The sequence below is a fragment of the Carassius auratus genome, unplaced genomic scaffold (genome assembly GCF_003368295.1).
Source record: "Carassius auratus strain Wakin unplaced genomic scaffold, ASM336829v1 scaf_tig00217031, whole genome shotgun sequence".
Taxonomy (NCBI): domain Eukaryota; kingdom Metazoa; phylum Chordata; class Actinopteri; order Cypriniformes; family Cyprinidae; genus Carassius; species Carassius auratus.
This window is the reverse complement of record NW_020528863.1, coordinates 164,161-184,088: the sequence shown is the minus strand read 5'-3', so window position 1 is coordinate 184,088 and position 19,928 is coordinate 164,161. Positions and strand designations below refer to the sequence as shown.

Here is a 19,928-nt window from a genome sequence, read left to right as displayed (position 1 = left end):
ATGCTTCAATAAAGTATTTGTGTCGATTTTTTAGAACATTAGTAAAGAGAGAAATTTAAATATGAATTTCACTGGAAGAAGGTTAGTTTCCTGTTTGCTGTGAATGTCCTCATTACAAAGTGAGATATACTGACGAGCGGCTTGTGAAGATATGTGTTGTTGTTGTTGTTAGTTGAAAAAGGCTCATAAATGGTTCAGATGATGTTGTCTTCAGATGAAGTCTAATGATGGGTTGGTTTAGGAGTCAAAGGTTAAATTAGAAGATAGAAAAAAATCATGCACCTGATAGAAAAACAATGAGATTGTGTCCATCAATGGTCAGATGCTCATATTCTCACTTTGACCTGTCAGTCACATCGGAAGGAAATACCAAACATCCTGCATCTCAGGGTGTTAGATTATCAGAGATTGTCAAAGTCTGTCAGACCTCACACCTGAAGACTGAAAGACAACACGTCAGAAACTTTCTAAGAAATTACTCTTAAGAGTTGTTCTAGTGAATCACTTATACACATATAGAACCCTATTTGATGGGAATAACATTAGTGTTGTTTGAAAACTCATAGGACCTTATTGAGTGCACTCATTCAATCCCACAATACACTGCAACCTATACAAGCTACTTCTCAAAATGAACTCTCATAATCGACATGGCAGATCTCAGCGCTGATTCATCATCGAAGTCTTCTGTGAGCTGGAGTGTGTGCAGATGATTGTGGGTGAAGCCAAGGATACACTTACAGGGTTCCTTCCAAGTATCCTTTAAATATAGTTCATTCGTGCCTCCCACTTATCAGCAGAAGTATTTTCCCTTCTCTTCATAGTCTCAAAAACTAGGGAATACCCATAATGCACTGCAAGGTTCATGCTGAATGAATTGTAATTAATACTTCTAGCTGGCTGTGCATGGGATATGATGATTGTTTGATATCCAGAAATGTTCCAAATGAAATTGCTTAACACAATAACTATTTACTATTTATTTTAAATAAAATAATAATAATAATAATAAAAATAATCACAAACTTATTGGTTCCTTAAAGTCTGAAATGATTTCAACTTCATCAAAGAGTGATGTTTAGTGAATCACGTAAATGTTACATTGGATTCAAACAAAGAAACAACAGCTGTGTTGGTAAAGCACACTTTATTTGTTACAGCACAATATGAGGGAATTTGCATAACTGTAGTTCTCTTTTAACTTTTGTAATGCTTTTTCCTTTCTGATTGTCATACAGATATAGATGAGTGTGTGACAGATCCGGGTCTGTGTGGTGATGACGCTCAGTGTTTCAATACACCTGGAAGTTACTACTGCAACTGTAATGAAAGATTTCGATCAACAAAAGCTAATTTCACAGCAACATCGGGGGAGTGTAGGGGTACGAGAGAGGATTATGGGATAAAAGAGTCCACTGCTTTTCTCATTTCGCTGTTAATCAAACCAAAGAACATCTTTACAATTTAGAAATCACATTTTTTTTGTTTGTATGAAAAAACTAAGAAATTCATACAGGTTTACAACAACGTGAGGTTGAGTAAATGATGACAGTATCATGGACAATGATGACCATTTGATTGGCAAACCAAATTCAAACTTGACCTTTCAATCTCTAATGGTAATACATGGAATGATTGGCGCTTCAGTCAATCTATTCCACAGCCAATCACGGGCCCCCTCCTTTCTCTGGCCCCGGGGCCACAGCCCTATTGTTAACCCAGACCTGGCGACAGCGACAAGGAGCCAAAACTCCATCGGTGACAGAATGAAGAAAAACCTTGGGAGAAACCAGGCTCAGTCAGGGCTCAGTTCAATTGTTAGCCTAGATGCCATTCTTCTAATGATGTAGCAAGTACATCAGGTGTTATGGGAAGTGTTCCTGGAAAGGATCTGCTGCCCGCAGTTGATTTGATTTTGAGCACTGACAATGCTCTTATCTCTCACTGCTCCAATCATCAGGGCAGCTACAGCTGTAAATGCCACGAGGGTTACAGTAATAATGGCAACAGCCAGTCTAAATGCACTGGTGAGTGTTAAGCGCATGTTTGCCTTACACTGCTGAAACTGCTAATGTACAGTCCAAAAATTAGTATTACTTAACAAATTCATTATATTTTGTTTTTGTGCACAGACTGAATGAGTCAAAGACATCAGTCATCAGGTTTCTGGATAGCAGATCAGCTGTTATTCTGACTGTATCATGTTTGAATGTCCATTTCCTCTTTTTTCCTTCTCAAACATAATTCAGGAAGCATTAGGTGTTTTGTTTTGCGTTCGAACAATTAAACTCTCCCTCATTTCATTTCAAATGTGCTTTATCGACATGACAAATCTTTATGATGCATTGCCAAAGCATGTTTACAGTGAATCTTGAACAGATAAGAGCGAATTATGAAACAGTAAATAAAAAGAAAGTGAACCAGACATTTTTGTAAGATTTGACATGCTAAACCAATAAATGTAGTATTGAAGATGAAGATGTGTTGGTCCGTGGAAGATGTTGATAGTGAATGTGATGAACTGACTTCATAAATAAATAAAAAAATCAACATAACATCAGCTGATGCCTCCAAGTCTTTCAGCTTTACATACCATGTCATGAGCATGTTTAGTCTGTTTCTCTTCCTCACTCACACACACAGAGAAAGAGGGGGTGGTTAGGTGATTGATTTCATAAGTTACATTTCTATGTCTGCCTCCTGACCTTTCTCGTGACCCAGTGCTTTGTGTTTGTATGTGTGTCAAGAATTTACAACATCAATTCCCGAAAGTCACAACAGAAGACAGAGAGAATGTGTGTGTATCTGTGTGTGTGTGTGTGTGTACAGATCCATCACATCACTGTAATTTGAGTCCACCAGCATACTAAATAATGAATATTTAGTTATAACCGTGCTTTTATTCTCAGTCTGAATCAGATCAGAACATAAACATGACCGCAATGTGTTCTTATATTATATAAACACATTGTGTTTGCATTGGCACAATGATGTTTGTTCAACTCAGGATGTGACGTCACCAGCGTGAGCCTCAACACCGGCCCCCATTGTGAGTGAAATGAGTGTCCAAAAGCCCCTTTTGCTCTGATAGAAGTCTGTCTGACTCTCTAGGGGGGTTGGGGAACAAAACCTAAAAACCTCTACAAATGCAGTAAGAGAAAAATATAACAGTTAAGATACAACCACTGAAATCAAGTGCTTGATAATTTTCGAGTTAGTTAATCTTGCTTTAAGCGTGTTTTTATATATAACAGGAAAAAAATCTTAAAACGGTTTTGAATTTTTGAAGTCGTTATTTTGAAAAATGGAGGGAAACGTTCCAAAGAAAGAGTGACTGAAACACGAGTGCTGGAACTGAGCGACAACAGCTGCTCTCTCTCTCTCTCTCTCTCTCTCTCTCTCTCTGTGTGTATCTCTCTCTCTCTCTCTCTCTGTATGTCTCTCTCTCTCCCTCTCTCTCTCTCTTTCCTCTCTGTGTCTCCCTCTGTCTCTCTCTCTGTGTCTCTCTCTCTCTCCCTCTCCCTCTCTCTGTCTCTCTCTCTCTCTCTGTGTCTCTCTCTCTCTTTCTTTCTCTCTGTCCCCCCCCCCCTCTCTCTCTCTCTCTCCCCCCCCTTTCTCTCTCTCCAGGGGGAGTGTCAGCCATGAATAGCTGTTGACTTCTCGCCCAGTAGCAGCACACACATCTGAAGAGTAAAAGGAGAATAACGGACGAGGCCAGTGGAAAGAAGAAGAGAAAATATTGGAAACTCTCCGACCGTGTGGATTAAGACAAACAGAGCAGAACCAAGAGTGAAAGACGAGAAGGTCACAAGGAGGAATAATCTGGGAAACTGTCTGGAAACTTTAGAAAAAGAGACAGAAATCTATATCAAAAGAGCCTCTTATCAGACAGAGAAGAGCTGAGGAGGAGAGCACATTAACTTTAGATTTATAAAGTGAAAGTCAGTGACGGGAATCTCTGAGGGCTTTACTGGAAATCAGATTTCCTTTGGGAATTTTGTATCATAAAACAAATCATAAACAGTCTGACAGCAGTTATGGTGGTTCCTAACATGGATCTGAAGAGGGCACTTCTTCTGTTGGGTGAGTAGGTGTTTGTGGTGTTGAATATCTTTAAGTTGAAGCTGGACTGGTCTTTTTAGCAGATGTGTGTCCGACATGAAGAAATAAGTGTTTGTGTGTGTAAAACAAGGAGTCTATTCTTTGAACGTTTCTCCATGAAACCAGAAAGACATAACATCTAATCTTCACATCCCTGAATCAAATTGAAGAGACTCTTTCTTAGACAAAACACAGACACAAACACAGACAAGATAAGACTAGAAAGAAACTACATCAAAACAGTCTGTTTGAGTGTGTCTCTTGTCAACGGATTTATATTGAATGTATTTTATGTTGGATATTAAAAGTTTTGTCTGTTTGTTAATGCTGGATTTCATTAAAGTAATTCATTTAGATCTAAAAAAAAAAAGCTGAATATAGACACCTGCACCGGTTCTTATTACCATCTGTGGTTCCATAAAGAACCTTTAAACAGAACCTTTCCATTCCACAAAATGTTCTAACTCATGAATTTATTTAAACAATGTCATTTACATTCAAAAACAGGCTGGTAGAATGGACTCTATTACATCACATCCAGTTTCTTTAATTATACATAAAACATATAATTTTGAGAAAACAGTTACCTTGTCTTTCTTTGGCCATAATTCAATGAATGGCTCTAACAATTCACAAATTTTACTTTAGACAAGAATACAGTTTTTTTTTTTTACAATTTCCAAAATGGGGTTTTTACACCAATGGCAAAGAACCATTCTGGGTTTCCCAAATAAACTTTCAGTGAATAGTTCTCCAAAGAATCATTTTGAAGAACATTTTAATAACCGTAACTGAAAGAACCTTTTTATTTTTATTTTTTTTTTGCCAATTAAAAGGTTCCAAGAATATTGAAAGTTCTTCAAGCAAAAGGGGAAACCGGCTAATTGGATTTTAAAAAATGTTTCTCTGTCATTCTCATTGATCAGTGCAGCTTTACGTGAGAATGTGTTGCATTCAACTGTTTCACATGCTCTTGGGTTTTCCTCAGCATGGGACTGAAATGTTTTCTGACGCAGTGTAAAAACTACCGTGTGGGCGACACTTTGGTGTTAATTTTGCAATACTTAAAGTCATGTGGGAGGGTTGATTTTAGTGGTATAAAAGCAGGACTGTATCTATAAGTCAACTAAATATCATTACTATCATGATGGCAAATCTTGATGTGAAAGTTGTGGCAGTGTAACCGCAGATTGTTGAGATGAACATTTGCTCTCGTACGAAGCTCTAGTGTGCACACGCATGTTTTGCCGACACAAGATGCTGAAATAGTAACTCAGATGCCACTTTTTTTACTTCAAGTTTTGCTTATACAGAAATGTGAAAATAAGACATCTGACAGCTGCAGGGCCATGTAATTTGTTTTACTAGTTCAACACTACTGAAAAACTCCACCGATCTACACAAAGCAAATCAAAGGTTACTGCAGCATATTTTACCACCAACAGTCAAACTGAAACCCACATACACATTAAAAGGGATGACACAAAACCGCTCACTAACCTTATACTTACATTTTTCTACACTCACAGTTTAGACATTAGGTTTGACACTGACACATAAAACTGAAATAAATATAAAATCCAGTGTTAAATTTGTTATGCATCTAAAAATTTCTTACTAAAAATGAACAGAGATTTATGTGGAGGTAAGCATTTGCTTTAGTTGTGGTCTTCACTATTGACTTTTTCAATAATGGCTTTTCTGGTTGCTGTAACTGTTTATGAAACACATTGGTTAAGGTAAGAGTAACCAAGAGTAAATGCGATGAGGTTAAATAGGTCATTTTGGTTTTGTTAATGACATAGTCGTCATGTTCCATGTTCACTAATGTCATGATACTAGAGGAAATGTGTAGGTTTATTATTGATTAAGTTTGTTATTGATCACAACTGCGTGTTTAAGGACATAATATGAAGAGCTTTAAAAATCCATTGTACTGGAATTTAGAACATCTATACTGGTTAGACAAGCGGACAGCAAGAATCAACATATACCCGTGCTGGTCATATAATTAGAATATCATCGATTTATTTCACTAATTCCATTCAAAAACTTAAACTTGTATATTATATTCATTCATTACTCACAGACTGATATCTCAAATGTTTTATTGTTTGTTAATTTTTATGTTTATAACTGATAACTAAGGAAAATCCCAAATTCAGTATCTCAGAAAATTAGAATATTGTGAAAAGGTTCAATATTGAAACACCTGGTGCCACACTCTAATCAGGTAATTAACTCAAAACACCTGCAAAGCCTTTAAATCAGGGGTTTCAAACTCAATTTCTAGAGGGCCGGAGCCCTGCAGAGTTTTGTTCCAACCCTGCTCCAACACACAGACCATGTAGTTTTCGGATAAGCATGAAGGACTTGATGAGTTGGCTCAGGTGTGTTTAATTAAGGTTGAATCTAAACTCTGCAGGGCCGCTCCAGGCCCTCCAGGAACTGAGTTTGACATCCCTGCTTTAAATGGTCTCTCAGTCTTGTTCTGTAGGCTACACAATCATGGGGAAGACTGCTGACCTGACAGTCACCAAAAGACGACCATTGACACCTTGCACAAGGAGGGCAAGACACAAAAGGTCATTGCAAAAGAGGCTGTCTGTTCACAGAGCTCTATGTCCAAGCACATTAATAAAGAGGCGAAGGGAAGGAAAAGATGTGGTAGAAAAAGCGTACAAGCAATAGGGATAACTGCACCCTGTAGAGGATTGAGAAACAAAACCCATTCAAAAATGTGGGGGAGATTCACAAAGAGTGGACTGCAGCTGGAGTCAGTGCTTCAAGAACCACTACACAAAGACGTATGCAAGACATGGGTTTCAGCTTCGTATTCTTTGTGTCAACTCCTGTGCTTACTTCCTGTGCTGGCCAACTTTATGGAGATTTCATTTTCCAACAGGACTTGGCACCTGCACACAGTGCCAAAGCTACCAGTACCTGGTTTAAGGACCATGGTATCCCTGTTCTTAATAGACCAGCAAACTCGCCTGACCTTAACCCCATAGAAAATCTATGGTGTATTGTGAAGAGGAAGATGTGATATATCAGACCCAAGAATGCAGAAGAGCTGAAGGCCACTATCAGAGCAACCTGGTCTCTCATAACACCTGAGCAGTGCCACAGACTGATCGACTCCATGCCACGCCGCAATGCTGCAGTCATTAAGGGCAAAGGAGCCCCAACTAAGTATTGAGTGCTGTACATGCTCATACTTTTAATGTTCAGTTGGCCAAGATTTCTAAAAATCTTTTCCTTGTATTGGTCTTAAGTTATATTCTAATTTTCTGAGATACTGAATTTGGGATTTTCCTTCTGTCAGTTGTAATCATCAAAATTAAAATAAATAAACATTTGAAATATATCAGTCTATGTGTAATGAATGAATATAATATACAAGTTTCACTTTTTGAATAGAATTAGTGAAATCAAGTTTTTGATGATATTCTAATTATATGACCAGCACCTGTATATGTCAACAATGGTGATGATCATCAGACAGATTCATATTCCACTGCATTCTGGGTGCACCAATCATAACTCTTCAATGGCTCCCAGCATGCATTGCGACATTAATGGATTATCTTGGTATTTTCTACTAATTTATTTAATTTTTGTTGTTACATCTTTTACTACCTTGTTTTGCCAAGTTCGAAAATCACATACAAATTATCAGAATATTGGGTCACCATTGCTGAGATTCACATACTGATTTATGAGTGCCAGAACTGAAACTTTTTAATAATCTGTATTTTTAAATATTGTTTATTATGTTTTTCTCACATTATCTCCTATAAATGCTCTAACATAGAAATTATAAAAACACTAGATTTTTAGATAAATTCAAATTGCAATCAGAGACTCAGACACGCCTTTGTCATAAGTTCATTGGCATTACATGTTTAATACACCCAACTGAGCCTACCAAAGAGAAACTTTAAATTTGAAAAGTCAAGAGGCAACTAAAGCAACCACTTTTCACAAAATGGAAAATTGAAAAAAAAAAAATCTAAACATTAATTCTCAATAAAGAACTTCTGTTTTAGTTAATCTAACTGGTTATTAATGCATGAAGTTAACAATGCTGTTTGTAGATTTGTTCAATCCTCATCTGCTGAGATCTGAGATTTCATGTATTTTATTTCAGTTGATTTCATCTAAGGCTGTGTCTGAAGTCAGTTCTAGTAGTTCTTGTGTTTCTCTTTTCTTCAGTGATTCTGTTTGTTAACAGCAGCTTTTCATCACTAATTAACAATTATCACTGTTAATCACTTAATTATCTCATTAATTTTAACACTGATTCAGTGTTACTTTAATACTCTTTTAGAACGAGACTATATATGCTCTGAGAAGTGTTAATTTAACACTCAAGAATTTATTGTGTAGCAACATTTAAACAAAAAAAAAGAGTTGCATGACTTGGGGGGTGCTGGGTGAGACATCAAACAATACATCTGTAGCTCCATGTTAAACTAAAAGTCAGTAGGCGAGAAAAAGAAAGTCTGAAAATGGTGCAAAGTGCTCTCTCGTTCTGCAGATGAACAGATTATTCTGAGAGTTGTGAGAAATGTTCGTTTAGCACTAGCTGCAGCATGTACGGGACATTTTCAATCGCATCTGTGGTTTCCTGAACACGTACGCAATGGTTTTGGGTCATTTGTGTGAGTGGGTAGATGAATGTTTTGTGTATATATGTGAAAGTGTGTTCTGTTTGCATGAAAGAACTATAACAATGCATGTATAGGCATTATGTGTTAAGGATTTAAAAACTGTGTTCAGCCCTCGTTTTGTCATTTTCAGTACTAATATTTGGACTTCATAGAAGTTTCTTAGAATACTTCTTAAAAACTTACCATAAAATTATGCTCATACAATATTCTTAACAATCAAGTAAATAAAACAGTCCATTTCAAATGACTCTTTCAAGTCAGTTCTTTTTAGTGAACAATAAAAAGACACTGCACGACTAGTGTAGGCCAGTTAAAATCATTCGTATGGGCAGATCACTTCAAAAATTATCATGAGGTACCAGTTTGGGCAATCTTTCACTGAATGAACACTGTCACATAATCTATTTGGCTTCATAGAGATTCTTAGACAATCCAAACCATGTTTTTATAGCAGCACAAGCTATATATGATGAAGTATTTTAACATCCTTAACAAATTAAATTGCTTTGTAAAATTGCATATATATATTTAAACTTGTGTCTGTAGTCATTGTAACTGTTCTTGGTTGTGTCGTACAACTCCCTTCAGCTGTGCTGACCACATTTGTCATATATTGTACTTTAAGCATTTAATTCTGTCTAATGTGACTCAAACTTCGTTAAATTGTTTAAAATGGATTGACAGGAGACTTTTTGTGATGGATGGAAGAATAGATACTCATGAATAGATTAATGTATGTCCAAAAAGAATTATACAGATGTTGTTTTTTCTTTTTCCTGACCAGGTCTGTTCCTGATGTTTAGTGAATCTCATACATGTAGAATTGGATTCAAACAAAGAAAAAACAGCTGTGATGGTAATGTGCACTTTATTTGTTTCAGCACAATATTTTTCTGTCTGTATGTTACTCAAACAAGGGAATTTGCATAACTGTAGTTCTCTTTTAACTTTGTAATACTGTTTCCTTTCTGACTGTCTTACAGATATAGATGAGTGTGTGACAGATCCGGGTCTGTGTGGTGATCATGCTCAGTGTTTCAATACACCTGGAAGTTACTACTGCAACTGTAATGAAGGATTTCGATCAATAACAGCCAATTTCACAGCAACATCGGGGGAGTGTAGGGGTACGAGAGAGGATTATGGGATAAAAGAGTCCACTACTATGATTTAAATACTGTAACTAATATCAGCTGCTTCCCCAACAGATATCAATGAGTGTACTGAGAAAACACGTGAATGCCGAGGTGAGGCAATCCCAGGTTTGAGTTAAACTTTTGTTTATATCTATAACTAAATAGGCCTGTATTAGATAACAGATAAAAAAACAAAGGGATGCAAAGCACCGGTTAATTTCTGACCCTGATTATAACCATCCAAGATCTATTTGATACATTTATCATTTTAAAAAATATAATATAAGTTCACAGGATCAGTTCTTGCCACCAGCTCAGAGGAAGAAATAGTAATTATATGCCATGAAACTGTAGTATGCTCCTTCTCAACATGATTTCAATATAACTTTGCATGCAGGTACCATTACTTTATCATCTGGTGAATGAAAGCATTACATTTGCCTTTGCAAAACATGTAAAAACATCTGATAGAAAGGATGTTCATTTGACACTCTGGAAATAGATCAAGCTGATTTGCATTGTGACATGTTGCATCTCATGCCGTGAGCTCTGATGTTTGACAAATGTTTTAGATCATCTTGGGTTTCTCATACAAAAAGAAACTTAGCAAACAATGTTGCTATTAATAAAACTAGTAGCAGTGGATTAGAAAGTCCTGGATTCATCCAGAAGCACAGAGGCTGATGCAATCATTAACAAAGTTCACTTAGATGTTTCCACATGAAGCTGATAAATGTTTTCCAGCGTCTCTCTAACCGCTATCATTTAACTACTTTATATGTGAACACGCTTGTCTCTCTGTGTGTGTGTGCGTGTCTGTCGGCTGCAGATGTGGATGAGTGTGTGTCCTCAGTGTGTGGAGTTCACAGCAGTTGCATTAACACACTTGGCAGCTTCCGCTGCATCTGTTCTCCAGGGTTTCTCAAACATGAGAACGGCTCCTGTACAGGTGAGCATCTATCCTGCTGATGCTAATGATGGAGAATGATTCTGACGCCAGTGTGTTTGGGTGCTGAACCACAACCATCGTAGCATGCTGTGTGTGTCTGCCGTCATGTCCAACTATAAAATCTCATTACATTACAGTTCAATCAGTTATCTGTTCGTAAAATCTGTGACGCACCCAACGTCACAAGCAAGTCTTAATGTCATTTCACAAGTCCTCAAAGGGTTTAACTTAATGGGAAATGAAATGACAGATTAAATGGTGATTGTGCATTATTGATGAACGCCTTCTGTTATTGTACATTATAGAGGATCAGATGTTGATGTTTTATTGGTTAAAATGATACCACCATCGTGGAGATCAGTGTTTGATTTAGTTATGCTCTTCACCCTTTTAATGATTCAAAGTAAATTGCTCCTAAATAATTGCCATGTTGTTTCATAGCAAACATTTGTGCTTTGCTGAATCAAACCTAGAAGTAGTAGAGGAGATTACACTTTCTATAGATAACACATGAAGAGGTGGCTTTTTTTTTTTTTGATTATTGTCTGGCATTCAACTATTATTGAACCAAAGAATAAAAGCCCCACTAAACAAATACCAGAGTAATGCTTCAATATTAAAAGAGAAATGTCCCAGCCTGGATTTTAGACATGACCACTTATAATACGATCCTCAGCATGACAAGAATTTTTACTATGGTGTTACACAGCATGCATTGCAGCATGAAGCATTTTGTTGATTGTGACAATTGTTGAGATTCTGTGTGTTAAATAGTCTTGGCTTTCCAATTTATATATAAAGTATGTACTTTTAAAATTAACTCTCTGTAACTTTTAAAGCAGCATATCATTTGCATGCTGCAGTTTCATAGTGTCTATATTGCAAAACCTATAATAAGGCCAGCTTGTGATGACTAAGTCATCATATAAATAACAGCTAATAGCTGCTCACTGCATAATACTGATATCTCTGTGTCACAACACCTCAAGTGTTACTACTGAGAGATATCTAACAGAAAATCAAGAGTGAAGAGCCAAATTAGAGCAAACACTGATCCCCATAACGGTGACATCATTTTAAACAATAAAACATCAACATCTGATCTTCAGTTATTCTCAGTAACAGCACTTGTTCATCACTAAAGCACAATTATCTTTTAATCATTCACTTTATTATCTTAACTATTAACTTTAACTCTTTGAGGACTTGGGATATGACTTGATGACTTGCTTGTGACTTGAATTAGAGTTGGAGCTAAACTCCGATCTAAATTTTAAAGAATTTTATTAAATAAAACGATATCATAATAGGAATTGACATTCATCCATCTTCTCTCTCTCACAGACAAAGATGAATGTAAAGGTGTGCCAGATGTTTGTGGCACAAACGCCAACTGCTCCAATCATCAGGGCAGCTACAGCTGTAAATGCCATGAGGGTTACAGTAACTATGGCAATAGCCAATCAAAATGCACTGGTGAGTGTTAAGTTTGTATGTGCACATCAGTGTTCATGGTGTAGATACTGATGTGGGAAACAATGAACTGTTTTGATGCTGTGTGCAGAGATGAGCTGCGACCACTTTGAGTCTGACACAGAGGACACGCCTGCAAAGGTAGAACGACTCCTCATGATTATTTTGGTACAACTTAGTGAACAATCAGTTTTCAGAGTTTGGTTTCTGTGTTTCTTCTAGTTGAAGACTTTACTGGCGCTGTTGAGGAGCAGCTGTGAGTCTCTGCGTGGCCCAAACAGCCATCAGATAGGAGAGCAGTTACTGGAGGTTAAACAAACAGCCCTCTTCCTCTTTCTGCTTGCTTCTGCATTTTGTTTGACCGGGAATATTCATCTAAATCTCACTGTGTTTGACAGAACTTGTTTACTTCCACTGATGAGCTGCTGTCTGAAGGAAACATCGCTGACGGAAAGATGCTGAATCAGTTTCTGGACACGGTGGAGAACAGCATGCGTCTGATTGGACCTCAGCTGAAACAGCCTGTGACCAGGATGGAGACACACAACACCTGTGAGAAACCACATGCATTACACATTGTGTTTCTGGTCTTCAATCATTGAAGATATTTTCAAATATCTAAACATTGTTAAATCAAAGTCTTTACTTCAGATGTAAAATTGAGATATAAAGTCGTTTTTTTTTTTGAGAAAATGAACAAAATATTTGAGATTGTTTAAAACAAGAACAGATGTCTGCCAATGTGGAATAAAACTAGTTTTCCTTTTGATTTAAGTAGATTTTTTTCTATTTAAACTCGTTCTGCTTTTCAAGTAAACGTATGCTCAATTAGGGATCTTTTTATGTCTGTACTGGATTTTCTTTATTTGCTCTTAAAAAGGTTGTTAAAAGTTTTCATAAAACCTCCAGAAACTCTGATTAATGAATGGAAATACTGTTGTGAAAAATATTTAATTTAATTTGAAGACTGATATCAGTTGTTCTGTATGTCCATGTGATTGACAGTTGCTGAGGTTGCGGTCACACGGAATCAGACTCCGCCCAGTGGGCGTGTCACTCTGAGCACAGACTCCGCCCTCTTCAGAACCAGCTGGGAAACAGTTGTAGGCAAATCATATCCAGGTACAAATAAACACGTTCACATATATGATACAAACGAAACCATCAGAATTTTCACGAGATGTGACTGTTCTCTTGTTTACAGGTTTTGCGTTCGCGGCTCTGGTCAGTTATAAAGATCTGAACTCAACCAGCGATCTGCTCCACAAGATGAGCAATGAGAGATCAGACGATAAAGAGAGAAGTGTCACTTATCAACTCAACTCTAAAGTGGTGACGGCCGTCGTCAGTAATGCAGAAACCAAGCAGCTGTCAGAGTCGGTGACACTCGTCTTTAGACACGTGGAGGTGAAGATACTGACAGATCAGCTTATGACCAGCACAAGATCTCACTGGAGACACACACATTTCATTTACAGAAAATCAATCTGTTTTCTGAACTGTCAATCAATCTTCTTCATTAGGAGAGGGCGGAGTCTGAGGGCATGGCTTACTCTTGTGTGTACTGGGATGAGACTGAGGGGGCGTGGTCTGGGCGTGGCTGTAAGAGGACTGAGTCTAACAGCACTCATACAGTGTGTTCCTGCTCTCATCTCAGTAGTTTCGCTGTGCTCATGGCTCTCTATCCTGTCCAGGTACATCTGTGAGCCAGAAAACAGGGGTTTAACATATTTAAATCAGATTCTAGATTAAATGTTGATGATTTTCCCTCTTCCTCTCCTCCAGGACTCGTTTGATTTGGTGTTGATCACGCGTGTGGGTTTAGTTCTGTCTCTGGTCTGTTTGTTTCTCTGCATCCTGACTTTCAAGTTCTGCCGCTCCATCCAAGGAACCCGAACCAGCATTCATCTCCATCTGAGCATCTGTCTCTTCATCGCAGACCTCGTCTTCCTCTGTGGGATCACCAGTACTCACAATCAGGTGTGTGTCTTATATCTTCTGTAAATGGGGGCCTTAAAGTCAAAAAGGTAGAGAATCGCAAGTAGTGTTTACTGTTATGATGGCTTGACAAGGTCTCCTCCTAGAGTTTTTAAGCTACAACCACCAAACTCAGGTCAGTCCTTCAGACTGGTCCAACCTGGGCTGCTGTATCTTTTTTTTTCCACTAATCTAACTTATTTTTGTAAACTGGATCCAAAGTGCAAAAATCCCATGAGTTTTCATTGTACAATCAGACACGCAGAGTATTTAAACTGTCTATCGCTAGCAAAACTCAACGATTATCATAGTCCAATGTGTTAAATCATGGTAGCAACATGCTAAGACATGTTAGCAAAATGTTAAAACATGCTAGCAACATAATTATGCTAATCATGTTTAAAAAGTGTTAAATCATTATAAAAAATTTTAGCCAAAAGCTTAAATTTGTTAATGCTAAAACATGCTAGCAAAGTGCCGAATCATGCTAGCAATGTGTTAAAACATATCAGCAACATGCTTAAATGTTTTAGCAAGGTATTAGAACATTGATGAAATTTTGTATTCAAGTAAAGTGTATCAAGGGTATCAAGGATATAATTTTGGCCTCTTTGCCAAGCCAACATCAGTGTTTGTTCACAAACGTTACTCATGGAGCTGGGCTGTTTTTCTTTGTTCATCTCAGGTAGCGTGTGGGATTGTGGCCGGTCTGCTTCATTTCTTCTTCTTGTCTGCGTTCTGCTGGATGCTGCTGGAAGGAGTTCAGCTCTACCGGATGGTTGTGATGGTGTTTCACACCACATTAAAACATCTCTATATGTATTTGGTGGGATATGGAGTCCCGCTCTTCGTCATCATAATCTCTGCCATCACCTTCCCAAAGGGATACGGCACTGATAGACAGTAAGTTGTGTGAATTTGCATGAAGTGCTTTTTGTGTTTCAGCTTTTCATGCAAAGAGTTTGACAGCCTATAAATTACAGTGTTATCTGAGTGGCTTCCAGCTGTTTGATGATCATTTTGGGTGATTTGTTCCAGCTGTTGGCTCTCTCTTGATCACAATTTCATATGGAGCTTCTTTGCGCCAGTGTGCATCATCGTCATCCTCAACAGCTTTGTCTTCATCATCACTGTGTGGAAACTGGCCGAAAAGTTCTCTAGCCTCAATCCAGACCTCTCCAAACTCCGCAACATCAGGTGAGTGTTTTTTAAAGGGTGACCATAATTTAGATATCCAAAAAGAGGTCAGTGGGTGCAGGATTTAGTTAGTTGGTGGTTAAAGTATTGTCAAAAGAGCCCAAAGTAGCACACTCCCAAATATCATAGCTCAAAATTTCATTTCCCTACCTAAAATCCCCGGGCGCCGCAGCATAAATGGCTGTCCACTGCTCCGGGTGTGTGCTCACAGTGTGTGTTTGTGTTCACTGCTCTGTGTGTGTGCACTTCGGATGGGTTAAATGCAGAGCACAAATTCTGAGTATGGGTCACCATACTTGGCTGAATGTCACTTCACTTCACTTCACTTCACTTCACTTCACTAAAAGACATGTCCGGGAAAAAGAGGATGCATCATCACCCTAGTTTATTAAAGGAGTCCAAAATAGCTTCCGTCATTGAGTCTTACTAATTTCTGCTGACTTTCAGGGGGTTTACAGTGACCGCCGTGGCTCAGATGTGTATTCTTGGAGGAATGTGGGTTTTTGGCTGCTTCCTCTTCCAGGAGGAAGGAACTCAGGTTGCATTGTACCTCTTCACCATCTTAAACAGCTTCCAAGGGGCGCTCATCTTCATCATGCACTGCCTGCTGTCCAAACCGGTATTTAAAACACAGACACACACACACACACACACACACACACACACACACACACACAACAAAACGGAAGCATTTCTATGTATTCTGCACGAGGCTTCGGTGTTGTTTTCACTTTTTGTGTCTCCCCCTTCAGGTCAGAGACGAGTATTGCAAGCTGATTACCAGCATCTGCTCACTAAAGGAGAAGAAATATTCAGAATTCAGCACCAATCAGTCCAGCAACAGTCAGGTACATTTGCATGGCAAGACATCATCATTGACTTGGTGTCTATTGCATTCATAAAATGCACCCAATGTCTTCAGTTTTCAAATTCTGTTTCAACATTTATAATAAATACCGTTTTGGCACTCTGTAACAAATTTTAAGTGGCACGTAAAATGATCATCAATTTTCTTTAGCTATAGCACAAAATAAACATGAATGGAAATTTGAACGTATGTTGAAAGAATCAGTATACCTTACTGAAATAAAAAAAAAAGTCAGTAAGTTATGAAATTGATCAGAGTTTAAACTGCGTAAAAATGTAATTAAAACCAAACAATGTGTAACCTAACGTCACATTTACATCAGAAAATCAATTCGGTTTCCATCAGGGTTGCAACATTTCCGGAAGCTTTCCAGAAATCCCTGGAATATATAAAAAAAAAAAATCCTGAAAATTTTCAAAAATGTCTGCAATATTTCTGAAAATTTACCTTTTAGCAACCCTAGTTTCCATTAACGCATATATATCAACCAAACTGGTTAGTGATGAACTCATTATTTAAAGTATGTTTGAATAATTCTTTAATAAAAAAAAATATATATCAGCCACCATTTAATATGTTTACATTTTTTGCACCAACAAATTGGAGTAGGAACATAATTATTAAAAAGTTGACTAAAACAGGCTTATGTACAACTTAGCGGATTATTAAATAATTGTGATTAGTTGATGAGTAAATTATCTTTATTTCCAGTTTTTGGCTAAATGAAGGCTATAAATTCAGTTTCAGTCTTATATTAAAAATCTAATTTCAGTACATCACTAGAATATGGTTCTTCTTCTAACCGTGTCCTCTGACCTCTACAGCAACCTCTGCGGAGCCATCAGACCACAGGAGAGTCCAAGATATAGAGCGGCTGTCAGTCCTGGAGGAGCCATGTAGATGTTTACCTTAACAGACACATGGTGGTCTCACAGAGCTTTCATTCTGCAGCACATAGGACCCCTTTCCATTGAGGGGTCTGTTATTGCTTTCTTTCTCTCTGTTAGGCAAGAATTTCAGGTCTTGACTCGTCACATGACCTAGACATATCAGCTAAAACAGATAAATCAATACAATGTGCAGGGAAGTTTTCTTTCTCTCATGGACATTGGAGACACTTTAGCTGTTCTGTATATGTGCCTTTAGTGGAGAACTTCTTTTATTACAGGCAAAAGGCAGCTTTTATTTGCTTATATATGAAAATGTTGTGAAGATGGTATTTGTAGAACTCGCCTCCTATTGGCCTTATGATAAAGGTTGTGTTCTCTGAAGCCTTAATCGATTATCAATCACAAACCACCGCGTTTATATGATCTGCACTTACATGCCACTTTACGTATTTAAGCTGTTGGGAAATTTAACCCGTTTATGTGAAAAAAGGATGAGAGGTACTTTAGATTCATAAAGCTACTTAAACAGAGTTGCATTGCACAAAGCAGGTGACAAAGAAAGTTCATTTTACTATAATATTGTGGAGAGATAAATAATTTTGAGATTCTTATGATGTGTCCAAGGGGTTTTCTCAGATGCACAATAAAAACCCATTAAAGTGAACGCTGGCTTAGCGAAACAGGCCAATAAAAGATGATTAACTACTATTATTTCTTTTAATTATACAAATATCATAGACACTTGTTCTCAGTGAATCCGCAACCACTGAAATTTAGAAATATTTATAAACAGATGTAAACTTAACAAAGCCGTGTTTGCTGGAATCATGGAACTCTGAATCACTTTTTCGAAATAAATTACTTGCAAAGTTATATTCATAATTCATTAAGAAGTTTCAAAAGCAGCCACCACTGTGATGTAAACTGTTATTATACAATAACAAACTACTGGACATGCAACAATTTTTTTGGTTATGTGGAGAAAGAATGCTTTGAGGGCACAATGCCGGATGCGTTGACTGCCTGTGCTTACACACATTTTCTTTCTTGTCAAAACTAAAGCATATTTTGGGCTTTAGTCTTTCTATTTTGAGCACAATGTGATTTTGTAAAGGGATAAATCTAAACAAAGTTTTAAACCCATTGCTCCTGCAACACCATTGTCTTTACTAGCTCTCTATTGTATGTGTAATGATATTTGATAAGAAACAAATGTTTAATTTACATTTTCCATAAAATATTTTTATCTTTTGTAGAATTTTTTTTCTTTTTGGCTGTTATTTTTGTACTTGAAATAAGGGTCATTTTTAGCCCTGATGTGGTACTTTGATGTTTTTCCAAAAAGTATTAAATAACTGCTAAAAGAAGCTGTGGCTGATTTCTGTTTTGTGTTCCCAGGGCTATTTCTAGCCATTTTTATGTCCTTGGTGAAATCCCTAATGAACCCTTTGTTTGTTTGTGTTGCATTTCGTTGAACTCTCGCGGCCACAGAAAAAAACCCTTTGTATAAACTACATATAAAAGCCGGATCAGTGGTATAAAAGTAATCAGAATACAGCTATTTATTCCTTTGCTACTCATTAACACGTGAACTTCCCCTTTAAATAACATGATGCTCTTCCCTCTATGTGAATGACGCTGTTCCTTTTAAGTGCTGTTAGGAGTGAATTGATTCATTAATTCAACACTTCCGTAAGGATGCATTGAATTCGTCAAAACAGTTTAATAAAGGATGTATTGATCTCATGAATTAGCAAATTTTACTACACCAATATTTTTTAATTGGCTGTTAAAGTTTATATGGGCATATTACATGACACACTGATCCTTTAACAATGCATTGTTGCAAAAACGCACACCTTTTGGAGAAATCTCGCAGCATGATTCATCAACTGCCACAAATATGGTCGAAACAAAATACTGATTTTGTGAACTTTATTTACAGTATCAATATTTTAAATTGCCTTTTGAACTTAGTTTTATGGCAAGGCAAGGCAAAAAAAAAAAAAAAAAACTACCTTGCCAAAGCACTGATAGAGCCCATTGATCTAATGGTGTTGATGAGTGCCCCAAATGCAAACTTTGCAGGCAACAATCAATCAGCAACTGACAGCACTCTGATCCAGTGCCTTACAGGCATCATCAGTTTGACAGTACTTAGCCCAATGATGTTGGGGATCCAGTGGGGGCGGCAGTCGAAATTTCAGGGTGACCATGCCACTCTTTATCACAACCCTGCTAAGATATAGTGTGAGTATGTGCGCTCATTGCTGCCCCCTTCAGCTGGTGGAGCCCTAGGCGACAGAAACAGTACTGTTTTTTCACACAAGTGGCCTTGCCTAATGCACCATTAACATATATTTTAATTATATATTCTGCATCCATTTGCACATTAAAGTATTTGGAAGGAAAAACACAGAAACACATTTTCCACCCAGAAGATCAGTTTTTACCCAGTAAATATCTTCCCTTAAATGGCAGCACCAATGCTCGTTGAGAACCGAGATGATGTGGAGCTAATAACAGTCTGAGAAAAGATCTTTCTTGATTACGTGAACTTATTCCAATGAAAATCAGCCCAGCAAATGTTCCCTTAATGTTAGCATCATTTGGTTCCCGTTTGAGTGTTTGGAAAGCCAAAAATAACATTATTTTTTCAAAATC

The 19,928-nt window shown here is 37.4% G+C and overlaps 1 protein-coding gene across 3 annotated transcripts; it reads left to right on the top strand.

Annotated features, from left to right (window-relative positions):
* Window positions 1-3,633: 3,633 nt before the first annotated feature.
* LOC113099778 (CD97 antigen-like) lies at window positions 3,634-18,631 on the top strand. 3 transcript variants are annotated; one of them, XM_026264729.1, is made up of 18 exons: window positions 3,634-4,083; window positions 9,559-9,630; window positions 9,758-9,901; window positions 9,983-10,021; window positions 10,740-10,859; window positions 12,204-12,335; window positions 12,424-12,473; window positions 12,555-12,641; window positions 12,731-12,884; window positions 13,338-13,454; window positions 13,537-13,739; window positions 13,856-14,026; window positions 14,118-14,312; window positions 14,995-15,212; window positions 15,348-15,506; window positions 15,954-16,125; window positions 16,259-16,354; window positions 17,199-18,631. In XM_026264729.1, exons 1-18 carry the CDS (start codon window positions 4,038-4,040, stop codon window positions 17,241-17,243), a joined length of 2,220 nt encoding a protein of 739 aa, XP_026120514.1. In that variant the 5' UTR covers window positions 3,634-4,037; the 3' UTR covers window positions 17,244-18,631. The 3 variants fall into 3 exon arrangements, with proteins under 3 accessions (XP_026120514.1, XP_026120513.1, XP_026120515.1); XM_026264728.1 differs by having other exon boundaries at window positions 9,983-10,036; XM_026264730.1 differs by lacking the exon at window positions 10,740-10,859 and having other exon boundaries at window positions 3,635-4,083.
* Window positions 18,632-19,928: the final 1,297 nt, after the last annotated feature.

Excerpts from the sequence above, each read along its gene's own strand:
- LOC113099778 (XM_026264728.1), top strand. The coding sequence starts at position 4,038 with ATGGTGGTTCCTAACATGGATCTGAAGAGGGCACTTCTTCTGTTGG. Across the intron at positions 12,642-12,730 it reads TAGGAGAGCAGTTACTGGAG|AACTTGTTTACTTCCACTGA; the intron begins GTTAAACAAACA and ends TGTGTTTGACAG. Across the intron at positions 16,355-17,198 it reads ATCAGTCCAGCAACAGTCAG|CAACCTCTGCGGAGCCATCA; the intron begins GTACATTTGCAT and ends TGACCTCTACAG.